Source organism: Elephas maximus, chromosome 22 (assembly GCF_024166365.1).
Source record: "Elephas maximus indicus isolate mEleMax1 chromosome 22, mEleMax1 primary haplotype, whole genome shotgun sequence".
Lineage (NCBI taxonomy): Eukaryota > Metazoa > Chordata > Mammalia > Proboscidea > Elephantidae > Elephas > Elephas maximus.
Window position 1 is genome coordinate 34,700,791 of NC_064840.1, and position 17,534 is coordinate 34,718,324.

At 37.9% G+C, this 17,534-nt stretch overlaps 1 protein-coding gene across 1 annotated transcript in view; it reads left to right on the forward strand.

Moving 5' to 3' along the window:
* CLTCL1 (clathrin heavy chain like 1) overlaps positions 1-17,534 on the forward strand; it is a gene marked incomplete at its 5' end in the record, with an annotated part of 165,335 nt that overhangs the window by 118,789 nt on the left and 29,012 nt on the right. Inside the window, 3 exon segments of the mRNA XM_049865479.1 lie at positions 13,277-13,460; positions 14,623-14,815; positions 15,510-15,667. Coding sequence (XP_049721436.1) covers positions 13,277-13,460; positions 14,623-14,815; positions 15,510-15,667 — 535 coding nt within the window.

Genomic DNA, 17,534 nt, shown 5'->3' on the forward strand with positions numbered 1-17,534 from the left:
CCATAGACAGCAATCAGAAATCTGGGAGATTAACAATAAAATTACAGAAGTAGACAACTCAACTCATATATCAAACAAAACTGTCTCTTAAATATGAAGGTGAAATTAGGACATTTCCACATAAACAGAGTTTAGGGAATTCATAAAAACCAAACCAAGACTACAAGAAACGCAGAGGAGCAGGATTGAGCAAGTAGAAGCCACAATTTCTGCACTTGAAGATAAATCACTTGGCACTAATATATTTGAAGAAAAATCAGATAAAAGAATTTTAAAAAATGAAGAAACCTTAAGAATCATGGAAGGCTCTATCAAGAGAAATAACCTACGAGTGATTGGAGTATGAGAACAGGGAGGGATAACAGAAAATACAGAGAGAATTGTTGAAGATTTGTTGGCAGAAAACTTCCTTAATATGAAAGACAAGAAGATACCTATCCAAGATGCTCATCGAGCTCCACATAAAGGTAGATGTTAAAAGAAAGGCACCAAGACATATTATAATCAAACTTGCCAAAACCAAAGATAGAATTTTAAGAACAGCTAGGGATAAACTAAAAGTCACCTACAAAGGAGAGCCAATAAGAATAAGCTCAGACTACTCGGCAGAAACCATGCAGGCAAGAAGGCAATGGGATGACTTACTTAAAGAATTGAAGGAAAAAACTTGCCAGCCCAGAATCATATATCAAACAAAACTGTCTCTTAAATATGAAGGTGAAATTAGGACATTTCCACATAAACAGAGTTTAGGGAATTCATAAAAACCAAACCAAGACTACAAGAAATACTGAAGGGAGTTCTTTGGTTAGAAAATCAATAATATCAGGTATCAACCGAAGACTAGAACACTGGGCAGAGCAACCAGAAGTCAACCCAGACAGGGAAATCACAAAAATAAATCAACATTTACAAAAAAAAAAAAACTTAAAACGGTAAAAGCAATGTTATTGTATAAAAGAAGACAACATTAAAACAATAAAGAGAGACTAGGAATTGTAATCATAGACCTTCCATATGGAGAGGAAGATACGGCAATACAAAGAAATAAAAATTAGGTTTAAATTTAGAAAAATACGGGTAAATAATAAGGTAACCACAAAGGAGACAAACTATCCTACACATCAAAATAAAATGCAAGAAAAAAATAGAGACTCAGCAGAAACAAAATCAACAATGAATATGAGGAAAGGACAATATAAAGATGATCTACTCAGCACATAAAATTAAGTGGGAAAAAAAAACTATCCACAACACACAAAAAAAGACATCAAAATGATAGGACTAAACTCATACCTATCCATAATTACACTCAATATAAATGGACTAAATGCACCAATAAAGAGACAGAGAGTGGCAGAATGGATTAAAAAACAAGATCCATCTATATGCTGCCTACAAGAGACACACCTTAGACTTAGAGACACGAACAAACTAAAACTCAAAGGATGGAAAAAAACATATCAAGCAAACAACGATCAAAAAAGAGCAGGAGTGGCAATATTAATTTCTGACAAGATAGACTTAAAAGTTAAATCCATCATGAAGGATAAGGAAGGACACTATGTAATGATTAAAGGGACAATACACCAAGAAGATATAACCATATTAAATGTTTATGCACCCAATGACAGGGCTGCAAGATACATAAAACAAACTCTATCAGCATTGAAAAGTGAGATAGACAGCTCAACGATTATAGTAGGAGACTTCAACACACCACTTTCGGTGAATGACAGGACATCCAGAAAGAAGCTCAATAAAGACACAGAAGATCTAAATGCCACAATCAACCAACTTGACCTCATAGACATACACAGAACACTGCACCCAACAGCAACCAAGTATACTCTCTTTTCTAGTGCACATGGAACATTCTCTAGAATAGACCACAGATTAGGTCATAAAGCAAGCCTTAGCAGAATCCAAAACATTGAAATATTACAAAGCATCTTCTCTGACCATAAGGCCGTAAAAGTGGAAAGCAGTAACAGAAAAAGCAGGGAAAAGGAATCAAACACTTGGAAACTGAACAATACCCTGCTCAAAAAAAGACTGGATTATAGAAGACATTAAGGATGGAATAAAGAAATTCATAGAATCCAATGAAAATGAAAACACTTCCTATCAGAACTTTTGGGACACAGTGAAAGCAGTGCTCAGAAGTCAATTTATTTCAATAAATGCACACATCCAAAAAGAAGAAAGGGCCAAAATCAAAGAGTTATCCCTACAACTTGAACAAAGAGAGAGCAACAAAAGAAACCCTCAGGCAGCAGAAGAAAACAAATAATGAAAATCAGAGTTGAACTAAATGAAATAGAAAACAGAAAAACAATTGAAAGAATCAACAAGACCAAAAGCTGGTTCTTTGAAAAAATCAACAAAATTGATAAACCATTGGCCAAACTGACAAAAGAAAACCAGGAGAGGAAGCAAATAACCCGAATAAGAAATGAGATGGGCAGTATTACAACAGGCCCAACTGAAATTAAAACAATCATATCAGATTACTATGAAAAATTGTACTTTAACAAATTTGAAAGCCTAGAGAAATGGATGATTTCCTAGAAACACACTACCTACCTAAACTAACACAAGCAGAGGTAGAACAACTAAATAGACCCATAACAAAAGAGATTGAAAAGGTAATCAAAAAACTCCCAACAAAAAAAAAGCTCTGGCCCGAATGGCTTCACTGCAGACTTCGACCAAACATTCAGAGAAGAGTTAACACCACTACTACTAAAGGTATTTCAGAGCATAAAAAAGGATGGAATACTCCCAAACTCATTTTATGAAGCCAGCATATCCCTCACACCAAAACCAGGTAAAGACACCACTAAAAAAGAAAATTACAGACCTATGTCCCTCATGAACTTAGATGCAAAAATCCTCAACAAAATTCTAGCCAATAACATATCAAAAAAATAATTCACCATGACCAAGTGGGATTCATACCAGGTATGCAGGGATGGTTCAACAATAGAAAAACAATCAATGTAATTCAACATATAAATAAAACAAAAGACAGTAATCACATAATTTTATCAATTGATGCAGAAAAGGAATTTGACATACTTCAACACCCATTCATGATAAAACACTCAGCAAAATAGGAACAGAAGGAAAATTCCTCAACATAATAAAGGGCATTTATACAAAGCCAACAGCCAACATCATCCTAAATGGAGAGAGCCTGAAAGCATTCCCGTTGGGAACGGGAACCAGACAAGGATGCCCTTTATCACCGCTCTTATTCAACATTGTGCTGGAAGTCCTAGCCAGAGCAGTTAGGCTAGACAAAGAAATAAAGAGCATCCAGACTGGCAAGAAAGAAGTAAAGTTATCTCTATTTGCAGATGACATGATCTTATACACAGAAAACCATAAGGAATCCTCGAGAAAATTACTGAAACTAATAGAAGAGTTCAGCAGAGTATCGGGATACAAGGTAAACATACAAAAATCAGTTGGATTCCTCTACACCAACAAAAAGAACATCAAAGAGGAAATCACCAAATCAATACCATTTACAGTAGCCCCCAAGAAGATAAAATACTTAGGAATAAATCTTACCAGAGATGTAAAAGACTTATACAAAGAAAACTACAATACACTCGTGCAAGAAACCAAAAGAGACCTACATAAGTGGAAAAACACCTTGGACAGGAAGACTTAATGTTATAAAAATGTCTCTTCTATCAAAAGCAATCTATACATTTAATGCAATTCCGATGCATATTCCAACGACGTTCTTTAATGAGATGGAGAAACAAATCAGCAACTTCATATGGAAGGGAAAGAGGCCCCAGATAAGTAAAGCATTACTGAAAAAGAACAAAGTGGGAGGCCTTACTCTGTCTGATTTTAGAACCTATTATACTGCCACAGTAGTCAAAACAGCCTGGCATAATTAAAACAACAGATACATAGACCAATGGAACAGAATTGCGAATCCAGACATAAATCCATCCACATATGACCAGTTGATATTTGACAAAGGCCCCAAAACAGTTAAATGGGGAAAAGACAGTCTTTTTAACAACTGTTGCTGGCATAATGAAACAAGACCCATACCTCACTCCATGCACAAAAACAAGCTCAAAGTGGATCAAAGACCTGAATATAAAATCTAAAACGATAAAGATCATGGAAGAAAAAATAGGGACAACGTTAGGAGCCCTAACACATGGCATAAACAGTGTGCAAAACATTATAAAGAATGTAGAAGAAAAACTAGATAACTGGGATCTCCTAAAAATCGAACATCTATGCTCATCCAAAGACTTCATCAAAAGAGTAAAAGGATTACCTACAGACTGGGAAAAAGTTTTTAGCTATGACATTTCCAATCAGTGCCTGATCTCTAAAGTATACATGATGCTGCAAAAACTCAAATGCAAAAAGGCAAATAACCCAATTAAAAAACGGGCAAAAGATATGAACAGACACTTCACTAAGGAAGACATTCAGAGTCATTGGGGGAGAGTAAGTGGGAGTATGTAGTAAGGTGTATATAAGTTTATATGTGACAGACTGACTTGATTTGTAAACTTTCACTTAAAGCACAATAAAAATTACATATTAAAAAAAAGCTAGAAATAGAAGTACCATACAATCCAGCGATCCCACTCCTTGGGATATATCCTAGAGAAATAAGAGCCTTTACACAAACAGATATATGCACACCCATGTTTATTGCAGCACTGTTTACAATAGCAAAAAGATGGAAGCAACCAAGATGCCCATCAATGGATGAATGGATAAATAAATTATGCTGTATTCACACAGTGGAATACTATGCAACGATAAAGAACAGTGAGGAATCTGTGAAACATTTCATAACATGGAGGAACCTGGAAGGCATTATGCTGAGTGAAATTAGTTGCAAAAGAGCAAATGTATAAGACCACTATTATAAGAACGCAAGAAACAGTTTAAACAGAGAAGAAAATATTCTTTGATGGTTACAAGAGCGGGGAGGGAGGGAAGGAGAGGGGCATTCACTAATTAGATATTGATAAGAACTACTTCAGATGATGGGAAGGACAACATGCAACACAGGCTGGGTCAGCACAACTGGACTAAACCAAAAGCAAAGAAGTTTCAGAAATAAACTGAATTCTTCGAAGGCCAGCATAGCAGGGGCAGGGGTTTGGGGACCATGGTTTCAGGGGACAAGTAAGTCAATTGGTATCTATTAAGAAAACATTCTGCATCCCACCTTGGAGAGAGGCGCCTGGGGTCTTAAATGCTAGCAAGCAGCCATCTAAGATGCATCAATTGGTCTCAACCCACCCGGATCAAAGGAGAATGAGGAACACCGAGGACACAAGGTAATTACAAGCCCAAGATACAGAAAGGGCCACATAAACCAGAGACTACATCAGCCTGAGACCAGAAGAGCTAAATGGTGCCCGGCTACAGCGGATGGCTGCCTTGACAGGGAATGCAACAGAGAACCCCTGAGGTAGCAAGAGAGCAGTGGGATGCAGACCCGAAATTCTCATAAAAAGACCAGACTTAATGGCCTGAGTGAGACTAGAAGGACCCCGGTGGTCATGGCCCCCAAACCTTCTGTCGGCCCAGGATCAGAACCGTTCCCAAAGCCAACTCTTCAGACAGAGATTGGACTGGGCAATGGGTTGGAGAGGGATGCTGGTGAGGAGTGAGCTCCTTGGATCAGGTGGACACTTGAGACTGTGTTGGCATCTCCTCCCTGGAGGGGAGATGAGAGGGTAGAGGGGGTTAGAAGCTGACAAAATGGACACAAAAAGAGGGTGAGTGAGGGAACGGGCTCTCTCAGGGTGAGAGCAATTGGGAGTATGTAGCAAGGTACATATAAGTTTTTGTGTGAGAGACCGACTGGATTTGTAAACTTTCACTTAAAGCACAATAAAAATTAAAAAACAATAAAAGTTAAACATAGAACTACCATATGACCCAGCAGTTCCACTCCTAGATATATATACCCAAGACACCTGAAACTACAGCGTGAACGGACACCAATATATACACCAAAATTCACTGTAGCAGTTCTTAACAAGAGCCAAACTGTGGGAACAACCAAACATCCATCAGCAGAAGAACTGATAAACAAAATCTGGTATATACAGACAATGGAATACTACTCAGCCGTAAAGAGAAATGAAGTCCTGGTGCATGCTACAACATGCATGGTCCTTGAAAACCTTAAACACTCAGTGAAATAAGTCAGTCACAAAAGGACAAATATTGTGTAATTTCACTTATATAAAATAACAAGAATAGCAAATGTATAGAGACAAATTTATTTGTGGCTACCAGAGGTGAGAGGGAGGGTAAGAGGCGGATCCTCTTGTTTAGGAAGCAGCAAGTGTTTATGGTTGTGGGAAATATGGCAACGATTATGGGTGGTGGTTGCAACACATGGTTAATGTAATTGATATCACTGAATCGCACACCTGAAAAATGAATTGGCCAATGTGCTATTATATATATTTCACAACAGGAAAAGGAGAGAAAGAGAAGCGTATGGAGCACAGTTCTACTCACCATGAGTTAGAGTTGACTCCCACAGCAACTGATAAAACTATAATTTACTTATGTTTGTGTGTCCTCTCTAGGATGTAAGCTCAACAAGGTCAGGGATTCCACCCATTTTGTTCATCATCCTGCCCTCATTGCCTAGAACAGGGCTGGCACCCAGTAGGCACTTAGTTAAACACTGACTGAATAAAAAAATAAAAAGACGTAATAGTTTTGACAAAGGGTTAGAGAAACGGACACTTGTAATAGAATAAATAGCCCTAAAAGGCATCCACATGTATATAAAAAATGATTTATGACAAAGCTGGCTATATAGATGAAAATGATAGGTTTTTTGGTAAGTGATGTTAGACACTTGGTTATTAATATAGGAAAATCTGAAATTGAATATCGTACTATGAATAGATCAATTGCAAGTATATTAAAGATTTAAGGATAAAAGGCAAAACTGTAATACTTTTAGAGTTTATGTTTAGAGTGTATTTATGACCTAACGAATTCTTAAGCCAATCATAAAAAGCATAAACCCCTAGTGGAAAAAAAAAACTGATAAATAAGACTGTTAGAATTAAGAACTACATAGATCAAAAAGATGGTGGAAAAGGAAGTTACAAACTGGGAGAAGATATTTTTAGCTTATTTATCAGTTTTTTTTTTTCCACTAGGGGTTTATGCTTTTTATGATTGGCTTAAGAATTCGTTAGGTCATAAATACACTCTAAACATAAACTCTAAAAGTATTACAGTTTTGCCTTTTATCCTTAAATCTTTAATATAATTGACCAAATTGGTATATAATTGACCAAAACTAGCATGGAGAACATGTAATGGAAGAAAAAGATAAACAACTGAATTGAAAACTAAGCAAAGCGTTTGGACATCCGTCCAGAGACAAGAAAGGCGTCCACTGAGCCAAACAAAAGAATTCAGCCTCATCAGCCATCAAGGAAACATTGCAGCTTCTGTGAGCCATCTGTTTACTCTTTCCAGAGCAGCAGGAAGCCCAGGCTTTCCTAATCCGTGCTGATAAGGATGTCTTGCAACGGAACTGCTTCATGTTTGTCACACTTGGAAAACAGTTTGGCGTTAGAAGATGTATATACTCAGCAATTTTCACGCCTGGTTATGAAACCCTAAATAAAACCCAACTCGTGTATCAGTAGATACGTGCAAGAATGTTCAAAGCAGCAGAATTTCTAATAGCAAAAATCAAAGAACAATTCAGATAATCATCAATATGTAGATGTGGTACAGTTATACAGTGGAGCACCATATAGCAGTGGAGATGAATATTGTACAACATAATGGGTACATCTTAGGAACTTAAATTGTTATTCCTTTTTTTAATTATACAGTAAAATTGACCTCTGGGGGGAGTATATCGTACTAGGAATTTAATACATGTATAGAACCACCACAATCCAGATACAGAGCACTACCATCATCCTATAAAACTCCCTTGTACAATCTCTTTATTATGTCCTCTTCCACCCCCTCCCCCTGGCAAACACCCATCTGTTAGCTATTGCTATACTTTTGCCTTTTCAAGAATGTCTTGTAACCAGACTTAATGGTCTGACTGAGACTGGAAGGACCCCAGAGGTCATGGTCCCCAGACGTTCTGTTAGCCCAAGACAGGAACCATTCCCAAAGCCAACTCTTCAGACAGGAGCTGGACTGGACAATGGGATAGAAAATAGTACTGATGAAGAGGGAGCTTCTTGGATCAAGTAGACACAAGAGACTATATTGGCATCTCCTGTCTGAAGGGGAGATGGGAGGGTGAAGGGGATCAGAAGCTGGCCAAATGGACTAGAAAAGAGAGAGTGGAGGGAATGAGTGTACTGTCTTAGGGGGAGAGCAATTAGTATATAGCAAGATATGTATAAATTTTACTGTGAGGGAATGACTTGATTTGTAAACTTTCACTTAAAGCACAATAAAAATTTTAAAAAATGTCTTGTAAAGTCTAATATCTAAAATATTTAGAAAACTTACACAAATTAACAACAAAAAGACAACCCAATGAAAAACTGGACAACGGAGTGAAGAATGAGCTTCTTGGATCGAGTAGACACATGAGACTATGTTGGCATCTCCTGTCTGGAGGGGAGATGAGAGGGCAGAGGGGGTCAGAAGCAGGCTGACTGGACACTAAAAGAGAGTGGAGGGAAGGAGTGTGTGTCTCATTAGTCAGAGAGTAATTAGGAGTATATAGCAAGGTGTATATAAATTTTTGTCTGAGACACTGACTTGATTTGTAAACTTTCACTTAAAGCACAATAAAAAAAACAACTGGGCAGTAGACATGAATAAACACTTTACCAAAGAGGATATTTAAGTGGCCAACAGAGACATAAAAAGATGCTCAACATCCTTAGCTATCAGAGAAATGCAAATCAAAACTAAAATGAGATACGATTTCATTCCCACTTAAAAAAAAAAAAAGGCTGGCTAAAAAAAAAAAAAGTAAATAACAAGTTTTGGAGAAACTGAAACCCTCATCCTCTGCTGGTGGGGATGCAAAATGGTACTGCTGCTGTGGAAAACAGTATGGTGATTCCTGAAAAACCTAGAGGTAGAGCTGCCATATGACCCTGCAATTCCACTCCTAAGTATATGCCCTAGGGATCTAATAGAAGTGACATGAACAGACGTATGCACACCTACGTTCTTTGCAGCACTCTTCACAATAGCAAAAGATGGAAACAACCTAAGTGCCCATCAACGGATAAATGGACAAGTAAAACGTACATACGTACAATGGAATACTACTCGGCGATAAAGAAAAATAAGTTCCCAGAATATTTTGGAACATGGATAAACCTGGAGGACATTATGTTGAGCAAAAAAAGTCAGTCACACACACACACACACACACACACACACACAAGAATGTTGTATGTTCTCACTTTTATGAAATGACATGAACAAGCAAATACACAGAAACTAATGTTCATTAGCAGTTACCATGGAGGGGAGAGAGAATTCACTCTCTAGATAGTAAAGTAGACACTTGTTATTTTTCATGATGGGAAAGTTAACATTAGATGAGGGTGAAGTGTACATAGCTTGACAAAGGTAAATGATGTCACTAAAAAGTGCCTCTTGATAATTGCTGCGACGTATATAATTTTGAAACAACAGCAAAAACAACCAGAAAATTCATGTGCAGGTTTATATATATGTATGTATGTAGGTGTGTATGTGTATAGGTGTGTATACATGTGTGTATATATAGGTGTATGCATCTATGTGGCTGTATGCACATATTTTCCTATTTATAATAAAGCACACAGGGGGCACAGTTACAGGTAGTTCTTAGACATAACCAAACACCTCTCGGGACTGGATTTCTGGGTTTGAAGGATTAGGATCATAGTCTTGTGGGACATCTTGGTCAGCTGGCATAATATAGTTCATAAAGTTCTACCTTCTATTTTGGTGAGTAGTGTCTGGGGTCTTAAAAGCTTGTGAGCAGCTTGGTCTCTACTCATCCAGAGCAAAAGAGAAAAAAGGAAGCCAAAGACTAAAAGAAAAAACTCGTCTACAGGACAAATAATCTACATGAACAACAGCGGCATCTACCCTGAGACCAGAACTAGTTCGTGCCTGGCTACCACTACCCATCATTCTATTCAGGGCCACAATAGATGGACCCTGATAGAATGGGAGAAAAATGTGGAACAGAACCTCAAATTCCTATTAAAAAAAAAAAAAAAAACAGAACAACTGGGCTGGTTGACACTGAAGGACTCCCCGAGACTGTTACCCTGAGATACTCTTCAAAACCTTGAACGGAAACTAAGTCTGGAGGTCACCTTGTAGCTAAATAAGGAATTGGCTCAAAAATAATGAATATCATCCGTAAGTTCTGTGCTACTTTAAAAAATCACCTATATGAGACCAAACGGTCAACAATTACTTGAAAACAAAGATGAGAATGTAAAGGAGCAGGGAAACTAGATTAATGGAAACAGAACAGCCAGAACAGGAATATTGAAAATGTTCATGTATTGTAAAGAATGTAATCAATGTCACTGAACAACTTGTATAGAAATTGTTGAATGGGAACCTAAACTGCTGTGTAAACCTTCACCGAAAATGCAAGTATTTTTTTTTTTTAACATCTTAAATGGAATCATTAAGTATGTAATCTTTTGAGACCGGCTTCTTTCACTCAGCATAATGCTTTTGAGATTTATCCAAATTGTGTGTATCAATAATTTGTTCTTTTTTATTGCTGAATAGTATTTCATTATGTAAATGTACCACAGTGTGTTAAGCCATTCATCCACTGGAGGACATTTGTGTTGTTTTCTGTTTGGTTGATTATAAATAGAAAAACCAAAAAAACAAACCCATTACTATCCTAGTTGATTCCAACTCATAGCGACCCTATAGGACAGAATAGAATTGCCCCATAGCGTTTCCAAGGAGCAGCTGGTGGATTCAAACTGCCAACCTTTTGGTTAATAGCCAAGTTGTTAACCACTGCGCCACCAGGGCTCCATTATGAATAGAGAGCTCCTGTAAACATTTGTGTCCAGGCTTTTGTGTGAACATTCCCAGGAGTCAGATTGTATATGATATGTGTATGTTTAACTGTTTAAGAAACTGCCAAACTGTTGTTTTTCAGAATGGCTGTATCATACATTGCAGTGTAGGAGAGTTTATGTTTCTCCTTGTCTTTACCAGCACTTAGTATTACTGGTATTTTTTATTTTTACCAGTATTTTTTAGTTTAGCCATTCTAATAATCGTATAGTGGTATGTCATCATGGTTTTAATTTGCATTATCTTAATAGCTAATGATGTTGAACAGCTTTTCATGCGTTTATTTGTCATCTATAGATCTTCTTCAGTGAGGTATCTGTTCACATCTTTTGCTTGGTTTTTAGTTGGGTTGTTTTTCTTTTTACACTTGAGTTTTGGGAGCTCTTTATATATCCTAGATACAAGTCCTTTGTTGGAAATGTGATTTGCACTTATTTTTCCCAGTTTTAGCTTCTCTTTTCATTCTCTTAGCAGTATCATTTGCAGGGCAAAAGTTTTAATTTTGTTAAAATCCAATTCATAATTTTTTTTATTTTATGGATTGTGTTTTTGGTGTTACGTCTCAAAAAAACTCCTTAATCCCATGTCATGAAGATTTTTGCCTTTTTACTTCTAAATGTTTTATAGTTTTATACTTTACATTTAGATTTATGATTTTTTAAAATAGTTTTTATATACGGTATGAAGTTTAGGTTGAGGTTCATTTTTTTGCATGTGAATGTCCAATTGTTCCAGTATTATTATTTGACAATATTATCCTCTCCCACATTGAATTGCTTTTGCACCTTTGTCAAAAATCAGTTGGACATATTTACATGAATTTTGTTTTTTAATGTTTATCTCTTCAATAATACCACACTGTCTTGATTATAACTTAAGAGCAAGTCTTAAAATCAGGTAGTGTGATTCCTCCAACTTTATTCTTTTTCAGAATTGTTTTAGCTATTCTAATTCCTTTGCCTTTCCATATCAATTTTAGAATTAGCTTGTCTATCTACAAGAAAATCTGCTGGGATGTTGATTGGAATTACATGAAATCTATAGACAAATTTAGGGAAAACTGACATTTTTATTATGTTGAGTCCCAGTCTTTAAACATGGTATGTCTCTCTACTTAGATCTTTGATTTCTTTCATCAGCATTTTATAGATTTCAGTATATGGATCATGGACATCTTTAATTAGATTTATACCTAAGTTTCATTTTTGGAGTTATTGTAAATAGATTTTTGTTTTGTTTTTAATTGTACATTGCTAATATATGGAAACACAATTGATTCTGGTATGGTGACCTTGCATCCTGTGACCTTGTTATTGCTTATCCTAGGAATTAATTTTAATTGACTCATTGGGATTTTCTGTATAGACAATCATGTTGCCTGCAAATATGAACAGTTTTATTTTTTCCTTTCCAAACTATACATTTTTTTTTTCTTTTTCTTGGCTAATTGCCCTGGCTAGACTCTCAAGTACAATGTTGAGTAGAAGTAGCAAGAGCCAGCATCGTTGTCTTGTTCCTGATCTTCGGGGAAGAGTATTCGGTTTTTCACCATTGAATATGTTGTTACTGGGGTTTTTGTATAGATGTCCTTTATCAGGTTTAGGAAGTTTCCTTCTATTTCTAGTTTCCTGAGAGTTTTTTATCACTAGTGGGTGTTGAATTTTGCCAAATGCTTTTTCTGAATTAATTGATAAGATCGTGTAGTTTTTCTTCTTTAGATTCTTAATATGGTGGATTACAATGATTTTTCACATTTTTGAGTAGGGGAAAAGAAAGCAAGTTTTTCAAGAATGCATCTAATATAATTCAAAAGGAAAGTTCAAAAACATTCAAAACTAACTACATTGCTTGGTTGTTGTTGGGTGCTCTTTAGTCAGTTTTAACCCATGGCAACCCCATATCACAGAGTAGAACTGCCTCATAGGGTTTTCTAGGATGTAAGCTTTACAGAAGCGGATCACCAGGTCTTTCTCCTGCAGATCCACTGGGTGGGTTCGAACTGCCAACCTTTTGATTACCAGCCAAGTGCTTAACCATTGCACCAGGGCTCCTTACTATGTATCTTAGGGATACAATAAATGTGGTAAGACTATAAGGAATCACCAAGAACCATAAATGATAAAGGCACAATTCAGGAAAATAGGTATCACAGAGCTGTGATGGTGCACTGACTGCCACCTCTCCTCAGGAATCTCCAGAACCTGCTGATCCTGGCTGCCATGAAGTCAGACCACACACGAGTCATGGACTACATCAACCACCTGAACAATTACGATGCCCCAGACATCGTGAGCATTGCCATCGGCAGTGCCCTATATGAGGAGGCCTTCATCATCTTCTCCAAGTTTGACGTGAACGCCTCAGCAGTCCAGGTGGGCTGCTCTATATAGTTGCGTTGACTCTGTGGCCCTCTGCCAGGCTGCACATGCTCCCTCGCGTCCTTGTCTTTGCTGAAATTCTCTGACGCTTGGTTGTCTAGTGCATCTCAGATTCTTGTGCTGTTCTCTGCTGCTCACCAAAGACCCATCTTCTCAGCTTCTTCACTCTTTGTCTTGGCCTTCTCTGTTGGATTGCCTTCCGTCTGGCATTACCCACCATTTCCCAATAGTTCTCCAACACTCTCCTGGACTTGGGTACCTGAAGCGAGGTGGTGCAGTCAGCCCTGGTGACTTAGTTGCTTGACTTTCAGAGGCTTTCACACACTAACCCCTTGTGATGATAGCCTTTCACTACCGGGCTACTTCAACTCCCCATACCACAGTAGCCGACCCCACCTCATTAGCAAGAGCAGTTGATTATCTGAGATTGAGCGCCCAGAGTAATTCTTCTAGCCCTCCCTGCCTCAGCCTCACCAAGAACGTTTTTTCCTTGTTCCTCATCCCTTTCCTCCCAGTCTGCCAGTCTTTTCTGGTTTTATCTCCAAATCCATTGTAAACTACATGATCTATCACATGAATTGCTCTCCTCCAGTATTCTTTAATTCCTTGCCTCTTCCTTTACCATTTTTCCATAGCTTTTTGTGAAATCTCTGGCCTACAAGTCCTTCTTTTCTGCTCACACATGGGCCCTGACCTTGCTCTGAGACCAGACCACACTATCAAGTGGGGGCAGCTGCTGTTACTTCTACTTCCCCTCCCACATGGTAATGGCAAGCACTGCAGCCAAGCCCTTGGGTGCCCTGTAAGCCTGTTTCTGCCTGATGAGCAGCCTCTTCCCCATAGCAGCTCATGTGTGAAACTGCTTACCGTCTATATGCCCAGTCACTCTGTCTCACCCCCCCCAACCAAGATCAGGCAGCAATTGCCATGCCCTGCTCCTGGTCTCATTTTTTATGCCTCTTCGGAGTGTCTCTCTCCTCTGTCTGGCCTCCCTGCCTGTGCAGCGGCCCTTAACCCTCCCCCCACCTCCATTTACATCCAAGAAATTGAAATGGCCATGCAGCTTGAGGCAGAACATAGAACTAGACAAAAGTTTCTCTACTCATTGGAGCTAATTAGATGCTGCAAAGAATGAGAGTCCCCTTGGAACTTCGAGGTCCTCATCAAGCACATTGGAAACCTAGACAGAGCATATGACTCTGCAGAGAGGTATAATGAGCCTGATGTGTGGAGTCAGCTAGCCCAAACCCAGCTCCAGAAAGACTTGGTGAAGGAAGCCATCAACTCTTGTGTCAGAGCTGACGACCCTTCCTCTTACCTGGAAGTTGTCCAGGCAGCTAACAAGAGCAGTAAGTGAATGTCCTCTCCATGGGGCTCTACTTCTCACTGGTGGGAAGCCTAGCCAAGGAAGGAAGGTAGATTTCCTAGGAATCTATGAATTCTACATGAGTCGGAATGGACTCTACGGCAGTGGGTTTGGTTTTTTTTTTTTTTTTTATGAATTCTGCACCCCGAGATATCACAGGACACAGCTCAATTAAAGTTTTCAGAAAGAGTCTCAGATAAAGATGCACCTGTTCTAAATCTTACACTGTTGATGGCACTAGCTCTTCAGTTGACTGTTGCCCTCTTTTACAAGACTAGCCAGTTTTAGAACAATAGGTATCACTGTCATAAAAACTTTAAGGTCAGTGTCTTAGACCCAGAGTTTCCTGGGGAGTTTCTTAATGGTGTGTCACTGACCTTTCCAATGGCTAGAATAAGCATCCTGTCCCCTGGTGAAGTCTTTGCTTGGTGACATAGAGGTTTTAGTCCCCAAGGACAGCTCACATATGGTTCTGCCCCTTCCCCTTCTCCTAGCTGGAATGGGAGCTCTGCTTAGCTGGGCATAGTCTAAGACCTAGACATTTGCTGGAGACTGAGAGCTCTGTCAAACATGGAAGGGAGAATAAAAGTATCTCGGCTGAGGACAGAATAGGAAGGAATTGAGCCTCCTACTTAAATGTGGCTGAGGGTTGACCTGTTTGTGTTTTCTGTCTTTAGACAATTGGGAAGATCTAGTTAAGTTCCTACAGATGGCCAGGAAAACTGGCCGAGAATCCTCTGTAGATACTGAACTTATGTTTGCCCTGGCTCAAACCAGCCATCTCTCTGAGCTGGAAGATTGCATTAATGGACCCATCAATGCCCACATCCAGCAGGTAGGCCGTGCCTGTGGAGGACTGTCAGCTGTTGCTCTTGAGTTTAGACCAAGGAGCACTCTGTGGAGTGAAGCAGATTTGGCATGGTGAGAACCAAGTCACATAACACATTAAGTAACTTACACCTTTAGCGTTGCTTTCACTAAGTTCATGCCTAACCACATTCCATGAAGGATAACCAATATTATCATTCCTGTTTTACTGATATGAAAATTAAGACCCTTGGAGTTATACACATCAGAATAATTCTCCTGGAAAAGGAGATATCAAAACTTATATGCAGGTGTTCTAAATGTTTATCACAAGAAAACAAAATTAAATGGTTAGCTTAGAATTAACACTGTGCCACCAGGGCTCCAACAGAATTAATAAGCTGGCTAAATAAAAGATATGTATTGAAAATAAATAGCTTTCCCACATGTCTGCAATAATTAGACAATATAATGGAAAAAAAACAACATTCCTTTTTGGATAGGAATAAACAAAAATGTTCAAATAAATCTTAATGAAAAAAGCATTAAAAACAGAAAGATCTGAATAATTTTAAAGTCTGGCCTACAGGTCAGATGTTAACCCTCAAAGAAATGATAGCAAGAGATGAGAAATCAAGAAATGTATTATAACTACAGAAGGTGCCAGAGCACTCCTCATGAAAGAATGCACGCCTGTCATTGGGATGAATAACATCAAAAGTTGATTTTGGATTATTTATTTCCAAATAGGTTCCAATAAATTTTTAGAAGTTAGGTTAGTGTTTGAAAGGGATTAAAAGTTCATCAGGTAATTCTGAGCACAAAATAAAGTCCTAGATACATGAAAGAATTAAAGGTAAAATGTGAGTTTCATTTTTTAATAAAAAAAATTTTCAATATTTGAATCTTTGAGGAAGGAGTTTTTAAGCTTATAAGCAATGGAGGAAAGCAGAAAGTATCAGTTTATTAAATGCATAGAAATTTTAAATATATGTATAGAGTTTTAGTATACCTAATCTTTGACCTAGTAAATCTAGATGTAAAAATCTATCCCAAGGAAGTAGAAAAGATTCAGATACATTTGCATATAATTAGTTAATCATTGCAGCATGATTTATGCTAAAAAAAAAAATTGCAAGTCAGTGTCCAGCAAAAAACAGTAATTAAATAACATCTGTCAATGGAATGTAATACAGCCATTACAAGTATTTATAGCCTTGTTCATGACAGAAAAGCCTTTCAAAGTAAGTTCAAAGTGAAAAACTGCATGCACCATATAATATATATATATATGCCTAGGAGAAAACAGCAATGCTACGATTTGGAATTGGAGGTATTATTTCCCTTTTACTCACCTGTGTTTTCAGAGTTCTTTTTTAAATCAAAGGCCATGTAACTTTTTAAAATTACCTTTATAATCAGAGAATTAATAAAAGTTTTAGAAAACAAAATCTTGCCAAAAATCATCGTCTGAATTAGTTACAGAATTCTGCCAGATCATTTGTTGAGTAAAGAACCAGAGGAGCTGCAGGATATAAAGCATCATATTCCACACAGTGTTGGCCCTGGGCACAGACGTGGTCTAGCTTTCACCTTTTGGTTCAGGGCTCATGGCCAGGTGAGCTCCCCGCTTTCCACAGGAAGGGTCTAAAACTGGAATCTGTGAACTTCAGCCAGTGGGCCAGACCCAGCCTATTTGTGTATGGCCCAGAGGCTAAGAATGGCTTTTAAACATCTCAGATAAACCCCAGAAGATACAACCCTTATAACCCCACACCCCCCAGACACAGAAGCTTCTTGTTTTCCAAGAAAACAAAGAAGTATTTAACAGGAATACTTTTTTCCTATTTCATCTTTAAATATTCTGTGGTCTCTAAATGTTGATATAGTCACCC